The 19,662-nt window shown below is 44.3% G+C and overlaps 1 protein-coding gene across 1 annotated transcript in view; it reads right to left on the bottom strand.

Moving 5' to 3' along the window:
* Positions 1-4,067: 4,067 nt before the first annotated feature.
* The window catches only part of LOC8051318 (renin receptor), a 49,477-nt gene continuing 33,882 nt past the window's right edge, over positions 4,068-19,662 (bottom strand). The window contains exon 8 of the mRNA XM_029968501.3: positions 4,068-4,451. Within this exon, the coding sequence (XP_029824361.2) occupies positions 4,248-4,451 (204 nt within the window). The 3' untranslated portion in view covers positions 4,068-4,247. The remainder of the gene's footprint in view (positions 4,452-19,662) is intronic.

The raw sequence follows: 19,662 nt of genomic DNA on the forward strand, positions 1-19,662 counted from the left end.
TATCGTCATTCGCTGAGCTGCCTCCGTAAGTTGAGGTGATTGGCTCTCTAAGTGTTGTCCGGGAAAGCAGGCGCACAGTAATTTTTTAGAGTGTATAAGCTCATGTAAAGTACGTTACTTTTTTTTTAAAGTAACAATTGACACGCATGACAAAGTATTTCAGTACATTCTGCTGCTGTGCGCCGCCACTCGCTTCCTGATGCATGCAGTCACGCAGTCGGCACTTCGAACAATGACGTACCTTAGGCCGGTCCCTTTTTCGCTTGACCCGCGACGCTCCAGATATAAATCCATCCCAAGGGGTGCACTCCAAAGCACCGGAAGGTCATATTAGACTCGCCTCACGAACACATTTGGAAAGCGAAAGTTCCTACATTTTCTTAAAACTCAATAAAGACACTGTTCATGATGAAAAACAACGCGAAAATACAAGGACACAGAGGAAAGAACACACGGCACAAGGCGCTCTTCTCTTCTCCGTGCCCATGTATTTTCGTGCTGTTTTTCATCGTGAACATATACCAACTAGCCCAACTATTTATTCTAGTACACTGTTCAACAATCAATCAATCTCACTCACGGCGAAACGAAGTCGTCTGCTCGTGCGCTAGCCTTGGCAATGCATTCTCTCGCAGATGTGTCTCGTAAGATGTTTGCTCAATTTCGTGTCGGCAAAACGGCACGTCTTCACTCGGTTTTACGTTGTCGTGAAACCGCGAGACTAGAGAAGTTCATTGACATATAAGTCAATGTTTCTGTGTACAGATGTCTAACAGCGGCAAGTCCGTCTGCATTCAAACGGCGACGTCCACATCAATCATTATAATCTGTGGTTTACTGGTCACTGCTTCCAGACCAACTATTTCTGAATGGTTATGCCACTGGCCTACATAGCTAATGTACCGGGTATATGTAAAAAAATTTAAAAAAGTACAAATGTTTCTTCGTTGCTGTTTTTGCTGTTATTGCGACATAACTGTAACTGTTATTGAGACAAAAAAAAACGCATTGTTATTGTTTGGTTTCCGCCCAAATATGGAGCTAGCGGTTCGGACAAGATGCTGAAGTTTCAGAGCTTGCACTTATAATTCAAAAGTACTAAGCGATTTTCGAAAATTTCCAAGTGAGAAAAGGGTTCGTTTCCGCGGTATCCGACGCCATACATCTTCATGCATTCGTGGGCTTTCTCAGCCGCCATTTTATAACTGAAACATTTTCGAATATCTTACAACTTTTACAACCGGATAACGGCAAGCTCTGAAACTTCGGAATCTGGTTCTGCCCGTTACATTTCAGCGGTGACTCAAGTTCAACAAAAAAATAATTAATTCGCGACAAAAAAAAAAAAAAAAAAGTTATTCTTTAGACATTTGGTAGATTAACCCGAAGTTCATCTTCAGTCACGAAGAAAACAGCAAAGAAACCCAAGACTAAAGCGAGCTTGCGACACCACCACTCCCGCTGTCTAAAGAACCCGAGACGGGGTCCAGAACGCCGGAGTCCGGGAGGCGCCCCGGCGTCATCGATCGCAGCCCGGGGCGGAACCCCGGCTCGCCCGACGCCTCCGGTCGGAACGACTCGAGGCGTGTGAGCTGCTCCGGCAACGACGCGCCATACTCGCCTCCCGCGCATGCGCGCCCATCCAGCTTACCCGCCACACGTTTCGCAGCCCCCCATTGGTTCTTCGATCCGCCGACGTCATTCGGAGGCGACGGAACGGGCGACCAATGACAGCGGCCCTCAGGTGAGGACCGTGAAAATCGGGTTGCTCCGAGTGCAATGCGCACTGCGTTCAACTTGTTTGCCATTGGTATTTACGTTCTCTTCATTCTAGCTGCCTCTATAATAAATTATTTAAAATCCTAATCCATACAACATTTTTTAATTCACACAGATGCGCTCATGCCCCCCCCCCCCCCCCCCTAAACACACACGCATACCACGCCCTCTCCGTCCTTGAAATTTTTTCCAAGACATTGGTGCTTACTGTGTTGATCTACAAATTGAATGCACTCGGCAAGATCGAATAAACCTTACTGAAAACTACATAGTACGCTTCGAAGCTTCTAGGTAAAAACGGGAAGGCAAAGTCAGTTTCTAGACTGCACGAAACCAACGTAAACAAAAAGACATTCTGCGGTAACCAATTTATTACACACAACACTGACATTTCTTTCTTCGAGCGAAAACCGAAATAATAAGTTTTTTTCCTAGTCAAACAAGAAAGGAGTCACCCCAAATGAACGTAACATTGTACAATTTTATTATAATGACCATGCAGAACTCGCTGCTACACTTGCGCAACATCATCGCAGGTGCTAACGAGAGCTTGGAATGCAAGGCTGGAAAAACCTGAACACGATGGACATATGTCACAAGTTGGGGACACTGTACACCAGCTATCGGGGCTACAGCAAATATGTAACATGGGAATGACTAGACCTAAGCTACAACAAAGTTGTCATTCATCCCGGATCTTCGAGACATTTATCCCGAATTCTCGTAACTTAATGCACAAGAAAAATTATATTCCTACATGTAATACTTTATACAGATTTCCAACATACAATATGGAGACAAAAAAAAACGCAATTTGTTTTATTTGGGGATTTTCAATCTTGAATTAATGAACTGTATTAGAAAGTTCAAATGTTTTAGCTCTATCGACGCAAATCCTTGTCTCAAAGTTTCGCCTCTTCTGAAGTTACATTACACTTTACGGTGCACACGATGTACTCTTTGTAGAGTGTAAGCTACCTACCTCTCGGAGTAGATTCAGAAGGACGTTAATTCCATCACGCCGGGGTGTCATGTCACACGCCGAGGTACGATTTTGAATGCAAGGTTGCATTCGAACCCACCTTCTTTTAAATGAAAGTCTGAACTAAAAGGTGTCAAGCAAAGATCAAGTTAACAACCAAGCACAATAAATAACAAATTTTACACTGGTTTAATAATTGTTCGGAGAGTTGAGAGCCCAAGTCAGAACAAGCTAACATATACGTGGGAGAAAATGATTTCATTAAGATGGAACTCTACCACACTAAAACACATTTGGTTGAAAACCTGACATTAGAATGTAACCCCACTTCGGTTGTGCAACGTATAGCAATCGCTAAAAATAGAAATAGGTGTGTAATGGTTATAGATAAAATGAGAATCAAAACACTTTATTTTTCCTTCATTTTTTCAACTCTCGGTCACCTTTTATTTTTTTGTGATAAAGATGTTTTGTTAGGAGTAAGGAAAGTCAGGACTTTCAGAAATAATGATTTAAATCATCGCTTCTGCAAAACTCTCCCCCACTCAACACACTCACGCACTCAATGGACTGTGTTCAAGGTGGCGTTAACCTTAAACGCAATTTTAATTTACAAAACTTGGAAGAACAAAGCAAAGGGTGACTGGTTGTGCTCTCTGGATTATAGATCGGCGTTTCGAACCGAAGCGGAACACTTCGTCTAATCTATTATTTGCAAGGTGATAAATAAAGAAAAATAATAACACAGAATTCCCATTTTGCAGCCGACCGGGCTCAAATTCCCAATAGTTAGCACAATATTTCGTACTTGGATCAGAATTGCGGCAGTGAAACACATGCCGGCCCTTTTGAAGACACTCACCAACGCTCAATTGTGCAACCCCCGCAAGGGAAGGGGAGGGGGGAGGGGGGAGGGGGGGGGGGGGGGGGGGGCTCCTTTCTTAAGTCTGTCATCCGCCGTATGAAGCCATCTAGAGATTGTCTCTCAAAACTGTATTCTTCGGAGATGCTATGTTAAGCGCCACCTGCCGCTGTGCTTCATAACTTGGGACTTCCGGAGTTCACTGTAAATACTACAGAAGCCGTCCACAAAACAGTGGTGCGTCGAACGATAGGAGGCGGGCCTTGGGCCTTTGAGGGAGAGGGGGTTACTGCTCGCGGAAGCAGTGTCCATGGACAGTTCCGCTACCGAGCTGATCTAGTAACGTTCACACTCACTATGATCGTTTTTTTACGTTTTACTGACCACAAGCAGAGCCTCTTATACATCTACAGAATACCCCCTCCCCTTTTCCATATTTTTTTCTTTCCAGGGGGTGTCTCAGAAAGGACACGAGAACAGATAAGTAATTTATCGCACCTTCAACTACGACGACAGACACACAAAACGTTTCCAACAAAATCTGCAATATAAACAAAAAACTGTTCTTGGCAGTGACGCCAGTCTTTCGATTCCACCGAGCCTACTATGAAACAAAGCTCGCGCTCAGTCTTTCTTCATTCGCTGAGAGGTCATGCGGTAGATGATGGAGTCCCGGCCAGGGTCCATGAACCAGAGTCCCACGCTGATGCCGAAGATGGACAGGGCCATCAGAATCACCAGGAAGGCGATGATGACGAAGGCCACGTGGAAGTCCTCGTTCCAGGGATAGGCGAGGTTCCAGGTGTCCTCCGCGGCCATCAGTGGTTCCTGCGAGATTGTGTGCTGCGTTACAAAACGTCCCGTAGCCATAGCCTGAAGGGAGGAATCCCTCCCTTTGCTCACCGGGACGCGCACCACGCGATAACAACGACACGCTTTTGCGCGGAGCCCCGCTGACCGGGACATCCCAGGGGGTGGGGAGCTTTTGTTTTGCTCGGGCTGCACGAACACTTCCCACGTTCGCGAGGGATCTCTTTGCAACTGGCGTTATTCCGTTCGCGTGTCTAGAAACCTTTACCCATTTCGCTCGGCGAGATACCGGCAGTGGTATCGGGATCGCCTAACTTGTGGCTCGCGCTGTTGCGCATGTCGTCCGAGGCACCCGTCCTCAAGCCGCTCCTCCTACAACGGGTTTTTGATTCCACATCCTTTGTGTTGCATCCACCCAGTCAAAAAGCATCTTTCTTTAAGGAAAAAAACTGTTGGTCGTCTTCTGCATCTAACAGCGCTGCTGCAATAATCGCGCATTGCCGTTTCATGTACACCTCCATTTCTCTACTCTCGTCAGCGCGCACGTAGTCCTGTTGCCGAGAGCGCGACCGCTAGATCCGTCCGATAACACCGACAACCCTCTCGGCTCCCCCGCCGTTCGTGTGAATGCTCGAGTCGGGGAGAGAGTCCCGCCTATCACTGACGTCTCGCACATCCCTCCGCGAAATGCATCCCCGTGTGAATCCCCCCTAGCAGAAACAAGTCTGCGTTTGCCCGCACCAGGTGTGGGCCCTACAGGTGCGCAGAGAAGAGAGTCGCGTCAAATGTGGCCACGTCTGCCGTGCAGAGCCGCATACATCTATCCATGGCTCTGACGCCGTGCCGACAGCAGCGCCACCGCAGCAGCGTGACGTCAGAGCCGCGAGTTGGTGCAGACATTAAGGCTGTCTGGCCTTATTTAGAACGCACCTAACTTTAAAAAGTGGGACTACCGTTAGGTGGACACCGTCTTTACTGCGTATTCATTGGACTCGGTCGGCACTAGAACAGGAGGGGGGAGAGATGATTATCACGATTCGTTGGTTAATTCACTCAAATTCGATAATTCTCCTTTTCGATTGATGGTCTTATGTTTATGAATTCGAAGCTGTAGCTGTAAAGGCGGTCGTATCAGAGGTCATACCAATCGATACGGGGGGTATTTGCTAGACGCCATATTTGAGCGCGCTGTTTAGAGCGCATGCGCAGAACGATCTCATACTAACAGGCTGCCAGGACCCTCAATCTTCATGGCGCGGAATGCACGTTGCGAAAGAACTGTGGGGGGCTCGCCATCGGCACGTGCTCGGCATTCTCGCACAGAGTTATGACCACCAGTAAATACTAAAACCTTTTAAAAAGAGGGGGGCTCTTGGTTGTTTTTATTTTTAGTGTTCGTGCGTATGGCGCGTGATTTGCTCGCTTTGCAAAGCGACGAACAAGCGCGTGTTGGGCTGAGGAGATCGTACGCTGGGCTGAGGACTTGTAAATATTGGAGTCGCGCCTCGTGCGTTTGTTTACCCCCCAAATGAGTCCACGCGTGCTTTTAGCGCGAGACATATGGACAGCAGAATCATCCGATCCGACGTCCGATCCGACAGTCCGAACGCCGCTCCGAATCGACCTTGCATGCGAACACGACGATCCGTTCGGCTCCGCCCAGGAGATCCAAGCACTCCAGCGGAGGTCCGCGTTCACAGATCTCTAGTCCCAGATTGACAATTTAGCTTGCACGAGCGAAGTTAGAAGCTCGTTCTCGTTAGCGCGTGCATTCTTTGCCGGGGCCATCTTTCTCGAATGGGTCAGCGGGATCCACGCGTCCGGCCTCCCGTCGCCCGTCCCGTTTTCTTGTTCGCACCCGCCAGACCCAGTACGTCATCATGGCGCTCGCGCTAGCTGTGCTGTCATTGGCTGGACGCATCCGACAATCCGTCCGCCGTGCGAAACTATCTGGCGCGTTGGACGCACGTCGGATCGCCGATCCGACGCCTGAAGCGACCAAAGTTTTCGGATCAGGCAGTCGTACTGCCGGATCGGACGTCGGATCGGATGGATTTTCCGCGCATGTGTCTCGCGCTTTTGTGTCCCTCCCTCCCTCCCTCCCTCCCTCCCTCCCTCCTCCTCCTCCTCCTCCTCCTCCTCCTCCTCCTCCTCCCCCCCCCAAACCGCCTACACCCAATGGCGGCGCGCGCTTCGATGCCTCGTCATCGCTCGCTCCCAGTGTGTTCTTTATGTTCCCCATTGATTTGCGTACCCCTGCTTGCGTTCCGATGCTCCGAAGGCGCACTTCGGAACAAATGCTCGACGTATTAATTTACTTTTTTTTTTTGGCAGATACCGGTTGTTTGCAAGTCTGCAGATTTGTCCGTTGAGTAGCATGAAAAAAGAAAAACCCTGCGAGGGCGTCAATTTGCGGTCACTGATAAGCTGGAAACAGCTGTCAAAGTGTGGGAGTGAGACACTCCCAAAAAGTGCTTCCAGCAGTCCATGGAGAGGCCGCCACACAGGGTGAAGGGCATTCGGCAACAGGGGGAGGAGGTGGACACGTGTACCAAGAATTCAGGGCGAGGGAAAAGAAGGCTGGGGAAGAGGAAGCGGGCGGAACAGTGGAGAGAGATGGACGTCTCCTCGTCTCCAGCCTTCATTTCCGTCGCCCTGGGTACTTGACGGGGTTTCCGATATTCGCTGGTTAGTTTTCGCCTATTTGTCGCCCCATTGCAGAATGCCGATACACGAAATCCTGTCCGAAACAATGCTCAGAAGAGTGACGGGTATCTAGTCGTTATCTTGGCACCGTGCTGTCGCTGCTACCGAGATAACGACGAGTGCCCGTCACAATTACGTCACTCTTTCCAGGAGTGGCTACGGCGCTCTCTCTGCGTCCAATTTTGAAATCCATTGACGAGCGCGTAGAAACTAATCAATGAATATCTGAAAGTTATGGCCTTTTTGCAAAGTTTATCAAATGTTCTGGCCACTAATAAGGACTGCCTTTAATACTGCAATCGCAGCATGACCCATAAAACCATTAATCAAAAATGTAATTAATTGGTTTCAGTTAATTGGCGAATAGATCGGGATAATTATCATTCGTCTAATGTCCGCCGAGCCCGATAAATAAACAATAAGGACTGTATTTGTGTAATACCCCTTCCCCCTTGTTTTTAAAATGCGTTCGAAATAAAATCAGACTCCCTGTATATCGGTACATTTGGTATTATAAAAAAAAAATCCATGGGAGCATTTCTTCTAAAACAAAAATGTGTGTGAAGATTTTTTTTACAATAATTTTTCTTTAAGCATTGTGACACTTCGACCGAAATGCGCACCAGGTAACATATGCGTGTCGATCGTATCCAAAACACCGAAGAAAAAAAAAAAAAAAAAGAGCATTCCAAATTTGTTATAAGCTCGCCGTTACGAACAGCTTCCTGAAAGAGGGCGATACAGACGACACCAGTAACATCGCAATAACGGTCTATCTCCCGGTGGTACAACGCAGCCTAATTCAATCGCCGTGTAAACGACCGCAAGATTCGTACGGGCCGTCAACCCGGCGCAGGAGCTTAATACCGGGACGGCCATTAGCGCCATCTAGCGCAATTCTCGCGCCACTGACGCCATTCTATAACCCGACGCACCCCCGCTCCCTCGGGAGCCGTTCGGGAAGCGCCGGGAACACTTCGCGCCCGATCGAACGGCAATCCCGACGGCAAGGTACGATCACGTTACTCCGATCCACGCGGCACATCGAACAAAGCTTACCTCCATTCGGGCAAAAAAACAGAAAGAAAAAAACTCTCCGTCAGCGTTAATTATTCACAACTGATTCGCCAGAAGGAAAGAAATGGCAATAAAATGTAATGCAGTTGAATGCAACCGACTGGGTGCTAGAAGTCGGTAGGGATAACGAAAAGAAAAACGGTACCGTATCATCAAGTATACTGACATGAACTGCATGTGGCTAACAACGGGTGTCATTGGGAAAAGTCTCCTTAAGTTATTTTACTATCTTAATGCGCTCTGATATAATCAACGCTGCCTGATAGAATCCAAGCAAAACTAACCCCAAAAATGGCTTCCAATCGCTGTTAAGTTGTTTCTGTAACAGACGGAATATATGTAGAAATAAACCCTTCAAATTAAACGGCAAATCGCGCCACAACAAAGTTTTTTTTTTTTTTTTTTTTTTTTTTTTTTTTTTTTTTTTTACGTTTGTATGCTGAAAGTTATATAGGAGAAAATGCGCGGTTACCTCTAAAAGAAAGTCGTGTGAGCTCCCAAATGCAGCCACCATTTCGCCAGAAAGCCGCTCCCCGGCTAAGTCTCTAAGTGGAAAGGTCGGCTACCATTACCTCAAGAAGGTTTCTCCTCAGAGTCTCAGCTCTTTCCCCGAAGTCGCTTAAAAGAAAAAAAAAAAATAAACTGTTTTATTAATTAATAAGATAATCTCTGTTTGCTAATTCCCATTTTCCCTAGTTACGGCGAAAGAACTGCAGGAGAGGGCGTCGCCTAGCAAGCGTTTTAACCCGTGAAGCGCCTTCGAAAATGGCAAGGCCCGTGCAGCAAGGGCCCGCGCAGTGGCGTTTCTTTCATTTAGCGTTTTGGGAGCGATTACAGAACTAGCGTAATGCAAACTAACAAAAATAAAACGCTGTTAAGCTACGAGACCCCAGATGACACTAAACACACGCCATTAAAAAGAAAACACAAAACAAAAATAATACCTTTCTATGTTGCATTGTCAAGTATAATGACCCGTTCAAAGCACTGTATGCAACCCACCCTAGAATGCATTTTCCGGGGGAGAGACCTCATTTGAGTAGGTGCCCCGTTAGCGCTAGTATGGTATTCCGATGAAATAAGCCGCAGTATGAAGGTTCCATTCGAGTTTGGAGATGTTAACAGTTGTGAGATCAACGTATTCTATCAATCCCTCGTAGTCACAACAGAAGTTCAAGAGCATTCCAACTATACTTTCGACATAATATTTAAGAGCAATTGAACCCTCTCGAGATTTTGCAAATCTGTTGGTGCAGGCAAAGAAGTTTTAAACTTGGATTGAGAACATTAGCGGCGTCACAAAGGGAGGTAAGGGGAGGGGGGCACCGCCCCGAGAGCCGTTGACCCTAGAGACGCCACTGGTTCAGCCTTACTCCCACTAAAATATTGGCTGGTCATACTGTATTTAAAACGAAGATATAAACCCAACAGTGTAACTGAAAAGCTAAGATTCCAAGAAAATATCAAACAGAGCAATATACAAAAAAAAAAATTTAAAAGCACCCATCTTTTCACACGTGTGGATTAGTGGCGCCATCTGTGAGAAAAATAGCAAATCTGGTGAATGTGGTGCCACCTACTAGAAGTAGCAAGAACTACAGGGCCGATTCCTGCCGTTCTTTGACCCGGTGATATAAACAGTGATAAACAGCAAAACTAATGTCCTTTCAGGCAGCCTGTCTCCCTCATCTTGATTAGAAACAGTTCACTTGGTAGCTAGTTTTTCTATTCCCCAAAATATCATTAACAAATCCTCATTTTCCCATATATGAAATCTGGGCAAAGAGGGGTACAATCTGAAATAATCATTTTTGGAAACAACCACAATAACCATATAACCATACAAAACTATAATTGAGAGACACTATTCATAACTGAGAAACTGAGTCCAAAAACAACATGGCGTTGTGAAGTTCAGTGTGCGGTTGAAAATGCAACATACTCTATATCAGTGCACCTTTGATTCTAGCTTTGATAGAGCCACTTGTCTTTAAAGCAGCAACACGTACAGGTAAAGTAACTCCTTCCAAAGGGTCAATGTACACATAATAGCACTGACAAAACTGTTGCAATCTTAAGAGCAGCAAGGTTCGATGAGAGTAGTTGCTGGTGCCACACAGCAGTAAACACGATAGAATAGCTTAGGCAGTCACAGCAACTAGCTGGGACGCTAGTCGCCTCGCTAACTTCCGACACCTAGCAACAAAAGCTTAGCAAAACTAATTTGTCACTCAAAAGATAGCAAAGCCAATGTTACTTTCCATCGTATATATACGGAGCAATTCACTTATAACAATGCCACATAGCATGATGTTCGCTTATAACAAAGTTTCTACAGCGTCTATAGACTAAAAACGAACAGTCTCTAGTCCAGATACATAGATAATCAGTTATAACGAATGAAATTTCTGGTTTTCTCATTATCGTTATATGTGGAGAGCATTGTATGTATGTATGTATGTATGTATGTATGTATGTATGTATGTGTGTATGTGTGTGTGTGTGTGTGTGTGTGTGTGTGTGTGTGTGTGTGTGTGTGTGTGTGTGTGTGTGTGTGTGTGTGTGTGTGCATGCATGCATGTATGCATGTATGTATGTATGTACGTACGAGTCAAAGATGCATACTGTCGGAGTTACTAATTCGAAGTTTATTAGGACATTTCGAACGGGGACCGCTCTTCATCAGGTTTATTATGACGTTTCGAGCGGTCCCCTCTCGGAACGTCGTAATAAACTTCGAATTAGTAACTCAGACAGTATGCATCTTTGACTTATTAACTTTTCCCGGTCTATTGTTTTTATATTTACCTTACTTCACCTATACACACACACACACACATATATATATATATATATATATATATATAGAACTACTGGTGAGGTATGAACATAAACACTGCTCTGATCTAACTGCAACTGCAAAAAACATCTGGAAATAGGAAAAAAAAATCTATTTATTATAGAAATAACTGAGAAGGTGCAGGCGAGCTAAAGAACTTTCAACATCTTGAACACCCAAGATTAGGAAGAAAAAATTGTTCACTTTTTGTTCCTAGTCTCGGGTGTTCAAGACGTTGGAACTCTCTACTGTCGCAAAAGAAATTTAAAAAAGGGAGCTCATTCCGAGGCCATCCCACCGCATCGCTGGCTGTCATGGGTCTACCGCTATTCGCCATCAGTCCGTCGCTCCGACTATATTTTCTTTTAGCATAAGCTGGCAAGGGGCAGAAGCCACAGCCAACCTTCAGCCGATCAGAATGACGAAACCAAGCATGCGACAGCTTTACAGCTAGGAGTGACTACCCCCGGCACAGTGTCCCGTGCCAAGCTTCAACACTCCGGTTGACCTACTGGGGCCGTAGCATTTGCCATATGACAAGTTATGCCGATACGAAATTTAGGCCATACTTCACCTGTCGGGTGGCAGCACATCCCGTTCGAGTGACAGGTTGCACCTTAGGTGCTACATAATTTCCCTGCTTATTATCAGCGAATACAAAATCATTGACTTTTAGACCATGCAGACATTGTAAATTTGAATAAAGGCCCGTTCACACACTGGCATTTGCTTACGACCGAATTCTTGTGATCTCTTACGACGAAAGAACACACTGGCCCTCTGCCACCACCTATGAGGTGGCCCTGTAGAACTGCATTTCACTAGAGCAAAGGTTTTGTGGTATTTTCGAGATGAAGTGTACCTGCTATCTATGACAAATAGTTATTCATAACTTTGTAGAAAGTTTTTCGAGCCAAGAAAGAAACAATGCCGCGAAATGAAAAGATAGGATAGACACAGAAATACGAAGTGTTTCAAAAATACCCGACAGATGGTGCCATAATGCTCTTTTACATATAAAAAAAAAAAAAAAAATTAAACTTTTTTTTTTTTTGCTAGGTGATTAAAGATGTTTTCCTGTCAGGAGACTACCCAATCAATATTTCCCTACAGAGTCGGGTATATTTTTAATAAAGTCAGAAAGTTCAACTGCTCACGGTCGGAAATTACAAAGCTACACCCGACTGCATTTTTTTTTTTTTTTTCCTCAGTTTTTTTAGCGGGTGAAGCAGACAACGAAGTTGCGTGCCCTGTTTGTTGTGCGATTGTTTTGCAGTTATGTCCCTTCCGGCTCGATGTTCTGCACTTGAAGATCGTTTGTTTGGTACCACGAACGACAGTTCCAAAGCGGACCCACGTCAATTGCAACGCTAGTCCGTCGTGCGCCACCATCACGTCGTCCAGTTCGCGGTATGCCTGCAGTACGTCGCAATATTGAGAATGATGTGTACGTGTACTTCCTGTGATCTGTGCAACATTTTTTTTTTTTTTTTGCTATCAACATATTTGCAGCTTCTTGGATGCCAGAAGAATGGTGTTTGTATTCTTTTCTATATTTAACATTGAATGTGTGCCTTAGATGACACACGACTTTGAATATATTTGGTTTACAGATAGTTTGAACTCCACACAACAAGGAAAGGAGTGAGCGCGACTGAAACCGGCCAATCTCAATTGGCCAATTGTCGACTGGCTGTTTTCGGGCGGAAAAAACAAATTTTTTTTCAAGCCGCAAATTGTGTTCCGGGTAGGGGGGTTCTTATAGGTCATGTTCAAATAAAAATCTCAGCTAGCATAAATATCCTATCCCTGTCCCTTTGAGAGGTTTTAAGGCACACGGTCGTAAGAAGTCGCAAGGGTGTGAATCAGTGCAGTGGGAGAGGGGGGGGGGGGGGGGGGGGGGCAGACCGCCCCGGGTGCAGCGCTCAGGGGGGTGTTGCAGCGGGCCACGAGAGTGGGGGGGTGTCGCAGTGGGCTACGCGAAAGCGGGCGGGGGGCAGGGGGTGTCGCGGCAGGCTACCGCCCCGTGTGCCACTGACCCTCGTGATGCCACTGAATCAGCGTTAACACGGTCTCTTAAAACCAATGTTGCATGCTAAAGAAAAAACAGTTATGTTGGTAACTATTTAAAAAGTACTGCAACAAAACAAAGGCGCCTATGTTGCTGCCTAAATGTCAACCATGCTCTGGCCACACCCCAGAGGCATGAGTGCTGTGTTCAAAAAGACATTGAAACATTATTCAAAATTTATAAACTGATTACCAGCGTGCACCTGGTGAGTGTTCCCAAAGCTACTTCGAATGTAGTTATGTCCCCTTTCCCATAAAAGCAGCGCCGCTCTGCTGAAGTATAATGCTGAGCGCACATGGGCTGTCAAACTTGGCCGAACCAGATTTCTCTTCTCTCCCATTCCTAAATGGAAACAGCACCTGGACCTTTTGTAGCAGCTTGGTTTGGTATTGGTTTGGGGCAGCCACTCAGGCTTTTGAAGCAGATGTCAAAATCTCTTACCATGTCACTTGAAAATTAAAATGCGATTGCATTGCTAAATGATGTCATCTGAAAATGATTGGGGATTCCTCTTTGATACTGAAACATATTACTTCTATCTTTTGCAGTAAGAATAGATGGGATGCAAAAGGAACATACAACCTCCTTTTTAGAATAAACGCCAATGTCAGTGTAGGTTTGATTTACAATCGGTATAAAAAAAAACAGTTGAAAATGAAGCACAGCACGACACTCAGTAGTTGATTTAGCCTGCAAGTATAATTCCTGTAAAATATCGGTAAAAATCTGCATATCCGCTAAAACGTCCATCAATAACAAATACGTGCCCCCGCCCTCCAGTTTTATGAACACCAAATTCAAGATTCTAATATCATTAATTGCGGGAACAACCTCACACAAATATAAAAATCTACATTAGTAAATTTTCCTTTAAAGTGACACCACTCTTTAGCGGCGTCCGAACCAGAGTGGAATCAAAGTTCGCTGCCCTTTCGATTGACTGCTGCACAGGAACTACCTTGAATACCATATTTATTCCAAGACCCGCATTTTTTCTCCTTCCTCGGTGCTGCTTTTCAGAATTAGAGGTCAGCCTACAGTCAAGACCAAAGAAGGTTGACAAGTAACAGTACTGAGCATAATTTCTGAGCCAATCACACTAACCCAAGCGCTCCCCCATGTCAGCCGCTGCTCCTAACACTCCGATGCAAAGCAGTGAAGCTCGATGCGCAAGCACTGGTGTAATAATAATAATATTGCTTTATTTGACTCGTGCCCCAGAACAACCAATAGGTTATATAATGTGGTAACACATAAAATATAATAAAAAATAAAAAAATTCATAACAATGTTTGGCACTGTTACAAAATAAGGGACAGGTCAAAAGCCGGAAAGATATAATCAAGCTCTCGTTTAAAGGCTAAAAAATAAAAAAAAATCAACATGAGGAGACAACTAATTACCACAAATTTGCATCCACACCAATGGTGACAGTTTTTATTGCACAGTAAAGGCTGACGTGAGCGGCGCAAGTGCCACGGTACACTGTAGCCACGCCACGGAGGCATGTGGCAGACATGATAATCAAGAAACATCGTCAGAAGTAAAAGACCCTCGGTCTGTCTTATTACAATAGCCGGCACCCCACTATTTTGTAAATTTCTCTCGCGATTTTTAGCTCCCGACACCGCAAACATCGTCTGGACATTCGGACGATGACGGGGCCAACATGATCGAAGAACAATATCTGTGCTCGTTTCACCTTAAATCAAAGCACACGTGACACTACGAGTCCATTAGACCATTCAAGCAGCATCAAAAGCTTGACATAGTGATATTCGTCATCTATCCGTATGTGCTCTTTCATTGGCTAAACCAACCAAGTAATGTGAATTTCCCTAGACTCACGCTTTCAGTGTGTGTGTTTGTGACTACATGTCTAAGCCCTCAACTGTGCTCTAGCCTAAGATGAAAGAAACTACTCATATGGTAGGTGGAGAGACTGTGAAATACATATTTGTACCATTTTCGTTCTACTTCTCTGAATATTAGGACCGACCAATAATAAGATACATTTAATTTTTTATTTGTCCAAGCAAACCTTGGCGCCAGTGCAGTGCAATTCTTGGCGAAAATGTCACTTTGGCACAAGGTGTAGCAGATGTTCGTCGATGGCGCAATTTGGCGCAGCACTTTCATGACTGCTAATCAACCCCTGTGGGGAGAGGGGAGTTCGAAGTGGAGGTGAGAGTCAGTTTCCGCCTCCGCTGGCATTGTCGAACCAGCCATTGGGGGTCTCAAACGGCCAGGTTGCAACGCGTTGACGTCACTAAGTGACGAACCTCACAACCACGCCAACCTCCCGTTAGCCTCATTCGTAAGTTAAACAATACGCCACAAACGTACTGGAGGCGCCAGATCTCTGGGGACGCATCATGCTATCCAATGGCTGCTCTTCCAAGCGCTTGCTAGAATCGACCGTTTGAAAAATATAGTCGTCCGTCCAAATACAAACGTGTGATTGTCGTTATATCAGACTTTGTTGATCATGTTTCACTTGTTTCTGAATGTGAGAGGTATATATCTCAATTTTCACATCAGTATTCCCTTAAACGATCCGGGAAAATTAATTGCATCTGGTGACAAAGCTGCCAGGTGCAGCTTTGTCACCAGGTGCTAATAGGGCAGAGAGCACTGGAACCAGGAACATTCGGAATTGAGTTCAGCCACGAGACGCGCCAGTCTGGAGAAAGCCATCCCTCCGGCTCAATGCAGGTGATCGGGTGGGAAAAAAAGTGGGGGTATGGGACGGAATTTATTAGCTATCGAGCCACATGAAGGGGGAAATAGAAAACATAAAAAGCCTTCTTATCGCTTTTGTGATTGTTCAATGCATGCCGAAAAGCACGTGGGAGAAATGCAGCGCGCCACGCAGGAATGCGGGCACTGGCCAATTCAAGCCGAGCCAGGCCAGGCCAAGTGAAGTCAGCACAAGCCAAGCCAAAACCAGCGATTGTGTTTGTGCAACTGTGCAACACGAGGTGTTTGTTTATGCGGAAAACCAGAACAAGAATGAGCATGATTGTGTATCGGGTCCAGCAGTTCAATGCGTGTCAAGATTGTGTCAAGTCATTGCTCAATCAGGAGAGATGCCAGATTCAGATACTCACTTCTGTCAGCATTACCGTAATTCCCAATTTATTTCCTAAGCACCAACATATGTGCTATAAAAATAGACACAACTGCAGACTCACTTTGGTGCGTGAAAATTGACATTTTTTGTCGTACGGGGAAAGTTAGCGTCGAAGCATTGGCCACCGAGTACTGCACAGGGACCATCTCCATTATTTTATTCAATATTCAAACATGAAACATGCCGTGAAAGTTTTTAAGAATTGCAAAAAGATAGTAGTAATCAGAATATACATGAAGAGCTCTATTTCAGAGACCTACCTGATTTTTCTAAAAGCCAAAACGGACATTACAACATTTTAATCACTTCATATAAAATGAATTAAGATCCACTCAAAGCAAAAAGTATGTGCCTACATTTGCTGTACCAGTCTCTCTTTGTTTTTGTACTCACTCCAAGATAGTTATTGCAAAGCAAAGAACTGATCACCACAAGCCTTTTACAAAGCTAACCTCAGCAGATCCAAGTTTGGGTTGTTTCATAAGGTGAAAACATTCATTCTGATACATCTTCTTTTAATGTCTGTCATCGTATGGAGAGTCTACCAAATCTGTGACGTCGGTCCTTCTTAAAACTGGATAGAGGTAAGTTCAAGTGCAAAAAGCTGGAGCAGCTGGGGGACTGGAATGCCAGCAACAAAACCAAGTCTGCCATCTGTAGATATTATCTGGTTTTTACAACCGTTAGGATTGAATCCATGCACTCTCTGGGACGAAAAGAACATGACAAATTGAAGAATGTGGACAAGATGAAGGATACAAAATATTATATATGGGCAATTTCATCTCAAATCATGCAAAAAAAAGTTATTCATCCTCAAAAAATGTTTTATAAAATATATGTTGGTGGACAATCTATGACTAGAACAAAACTGCAAATTACAACTTCAGAGCATTTTTTGTTCTCGAGTTTTGGACTTTGAAAAGGCAGAAGGTATGTATTGTAATTGTTGCAGTTTTCACAAATGACACCATTTGGAGTCTTGAAACTTCTAGATTATTTTTTTTACAACAATTATCACTTTCTTTACAGCTGTAAGACTTCGTATAAAAGGGTTAAAGTTCTCTAAAAGAGTGCTTTTTTACTTTATTCTATTGAATAAAAATTCTTGAATCTTGTACCTTTCACAATAATATCTCAAGTTTGAATGAAGCCAGTTTTCAATGTATAATTATTGAAGGCACAAGAAAAATATCAAATGAAAGCTTGTATGAAGCCAATTTAAACATTATAATATTGCTAATTTATATATAGATTATATGCAGGGTGTTTCACGAAAGGTGGACAAATTCGATATTGCGAAAACTACGCATCGCAACAAAAAAAAAAAAAGGCTTGTGTCAATTTGGTCCCGGGCCAGGGGCCTCTTTAGGAAAATTATTAAAGTGCGGGATAAGATTGTTAATTATTTTTGCGTAATTAACTTTTTCATTATCGTGTTTAAGGGCATGGTTTAAATTAGAAAATTGCTCAGCATCATGGAAAAACACAAAATCAACGAATTGCAGAACGATAGAAGGCACGCGAAACATTTTACGGCTTTCTGAAAAACCGCACAAATTCTACGGGTTTCTAAGTTTCGGTTTGCAATCGGAGCGCATCTCGGCCCCGACGGCACCGCTCCCCGTGGAGAAATAGTGCAACCAACCTCTGCAGCGCTGTCCTCGCCCATCGCAGCAGAGGCTGGCTGCACTATTTCTCCACGGGGAGCAGTGCCGTCGGGGCCGAGATGCGCTCCAATTGAAAACCGAAACTTAGAAACCCGTGGAATTTGTGCGGTTTTTCAGAAAGCCAGAAAATGCTGCACGTGCCTTCTATCGTTCTGCAATTTGTTGATTTAGGATTTTTCGATAATGCTGAGCAATTTTCTAATTTAAACCATGCCCTTAAACACGATAATAAAAAAGTTAATTAGTACGCAAAAATAATTAACAATCTAATTATCCCGGACTTTAATAATTTTCCTAAATAGGCCCCTGGCCCAGGACCAAACTGACACAAACCTTTGCGACGCATAGTTTTCGCAATATTGAATTTGTCCACCTTTCATGAAACACCCTGTAGAAGAAACACTGCACACTTGAGAAAAAATGCTAAAAATACAGAATTCAATGCATTTTAAAAATATAAGTTTTTTTTTTATATTAAAAGTTTTCTATGTGTTTTTATATAAGCGATAAAATTTCTTTGACATACATGGTTTTGCGATATTGCCGCGCACGCAGCTAACCATGTAGAAAACGCGCTTGTGGCGTGACTGCTATTGCGCTTGCCTTCCATGCAAAAAGTAAGGGTTTGATGCCTGGCCGCGGGTACACATTTTTGTTGACTCTGTAGTGTGATGTTCTGGTAAATTCAAGAACCGTGTTGCTGATTCGAGGTCCGAATGTTCTACGCGCCGAACCTTTTATGCCGATTGTTCCAGAAGCCCATGCATGTACAAAAGGGGCTCCGTGTGGCAAGCCGCAGTCAGTCTTACGCTAGCGCCGGATTCCGCCTCTTCACCAGCATCATCGCTCGCTTACGACACCTGTTCTTTTAACCCTTTGTTTTGGGCACAAGTTCGCCCATTAAAGGGACACTGACAGGGTATTCATGCTCGCCGAGGTTTTCAGTTGTACGTGACATGTGAGAGCCCAACTACCCGGAACACAATTTGCAGCTCGAAATTCGGTTTCTTTCCGCCCAAAAACCGCCGATTGAGAACTGGCAAGTTTGAGTCGCGCTCACTCTCTTCTTTGTGGTCACAGGCCGTTTTCAAAGGTTTCAAAGGTTTTTTTGTTTTTACCTATCTATAAAAACCGACAGAACTGGGTACAAAAATCAAGCAGCTTAAACCTAGCATTTTACCTTGCTTCACTTTATAGATGTTGTGGAGAAAAATAATTTTTCTAACAAAATTTTAGTGTTTTTCTTCATTGCAGAAATGGGGCTATAATGTATAAATTTTTTCGGCAAATTAAAAATATCCACCCTGACAAGCGTATTTGATTTCAAATGAAACCGCCCTATTGGCATTTCTAGTGTGACAATAGTATGCTGGTACCCAATGCCACTGATCAATAAGCTTCTTTGTCATGTGCAATTTCAGGGATAAAAGAAGACCTTTTTTTTTCCAGTCTCTTCTTTGTAAAACTTGACATAATCATGGTTATTACAGTGTTGACATAGTCATTGGGATTTCCCCTTGGGTGACAATAGTCGAATGCTGCTTATAGATCGGACACAAGCACTGCAAGAGCCCTCACTTTGGGCTCATGACAATCAATGCCTCAACAAGCACTTGGGTGACGGCCCGTGTCCCACTGCCAAAATGACAGAGTGGGTCAGATGGCTCGAGAATTATAGGCCACATTATATATTATGCAGTCTAAACAGAGAAGAAGCAGCAGTTTTTTTAAAG

Source organism: Ixodes scapularis, unplaced genomic scaffold (genome assembly GCF_016920785.2).
Source record: "Ixodes scapularis isolate PalLabHiFi unplaced genomic scaffold, ASM1692078v2 PGA_scaffold5__190_contigs__length_132052651, whole genome shotgun sequence".
Taxonomy (NCBI): domain Eukaryota; kingdom Metazoa; phylum Arthropoda; class Arachnida; order Ixodida; family Ixodidae; genus Ixodes; species Ixodes scapularis.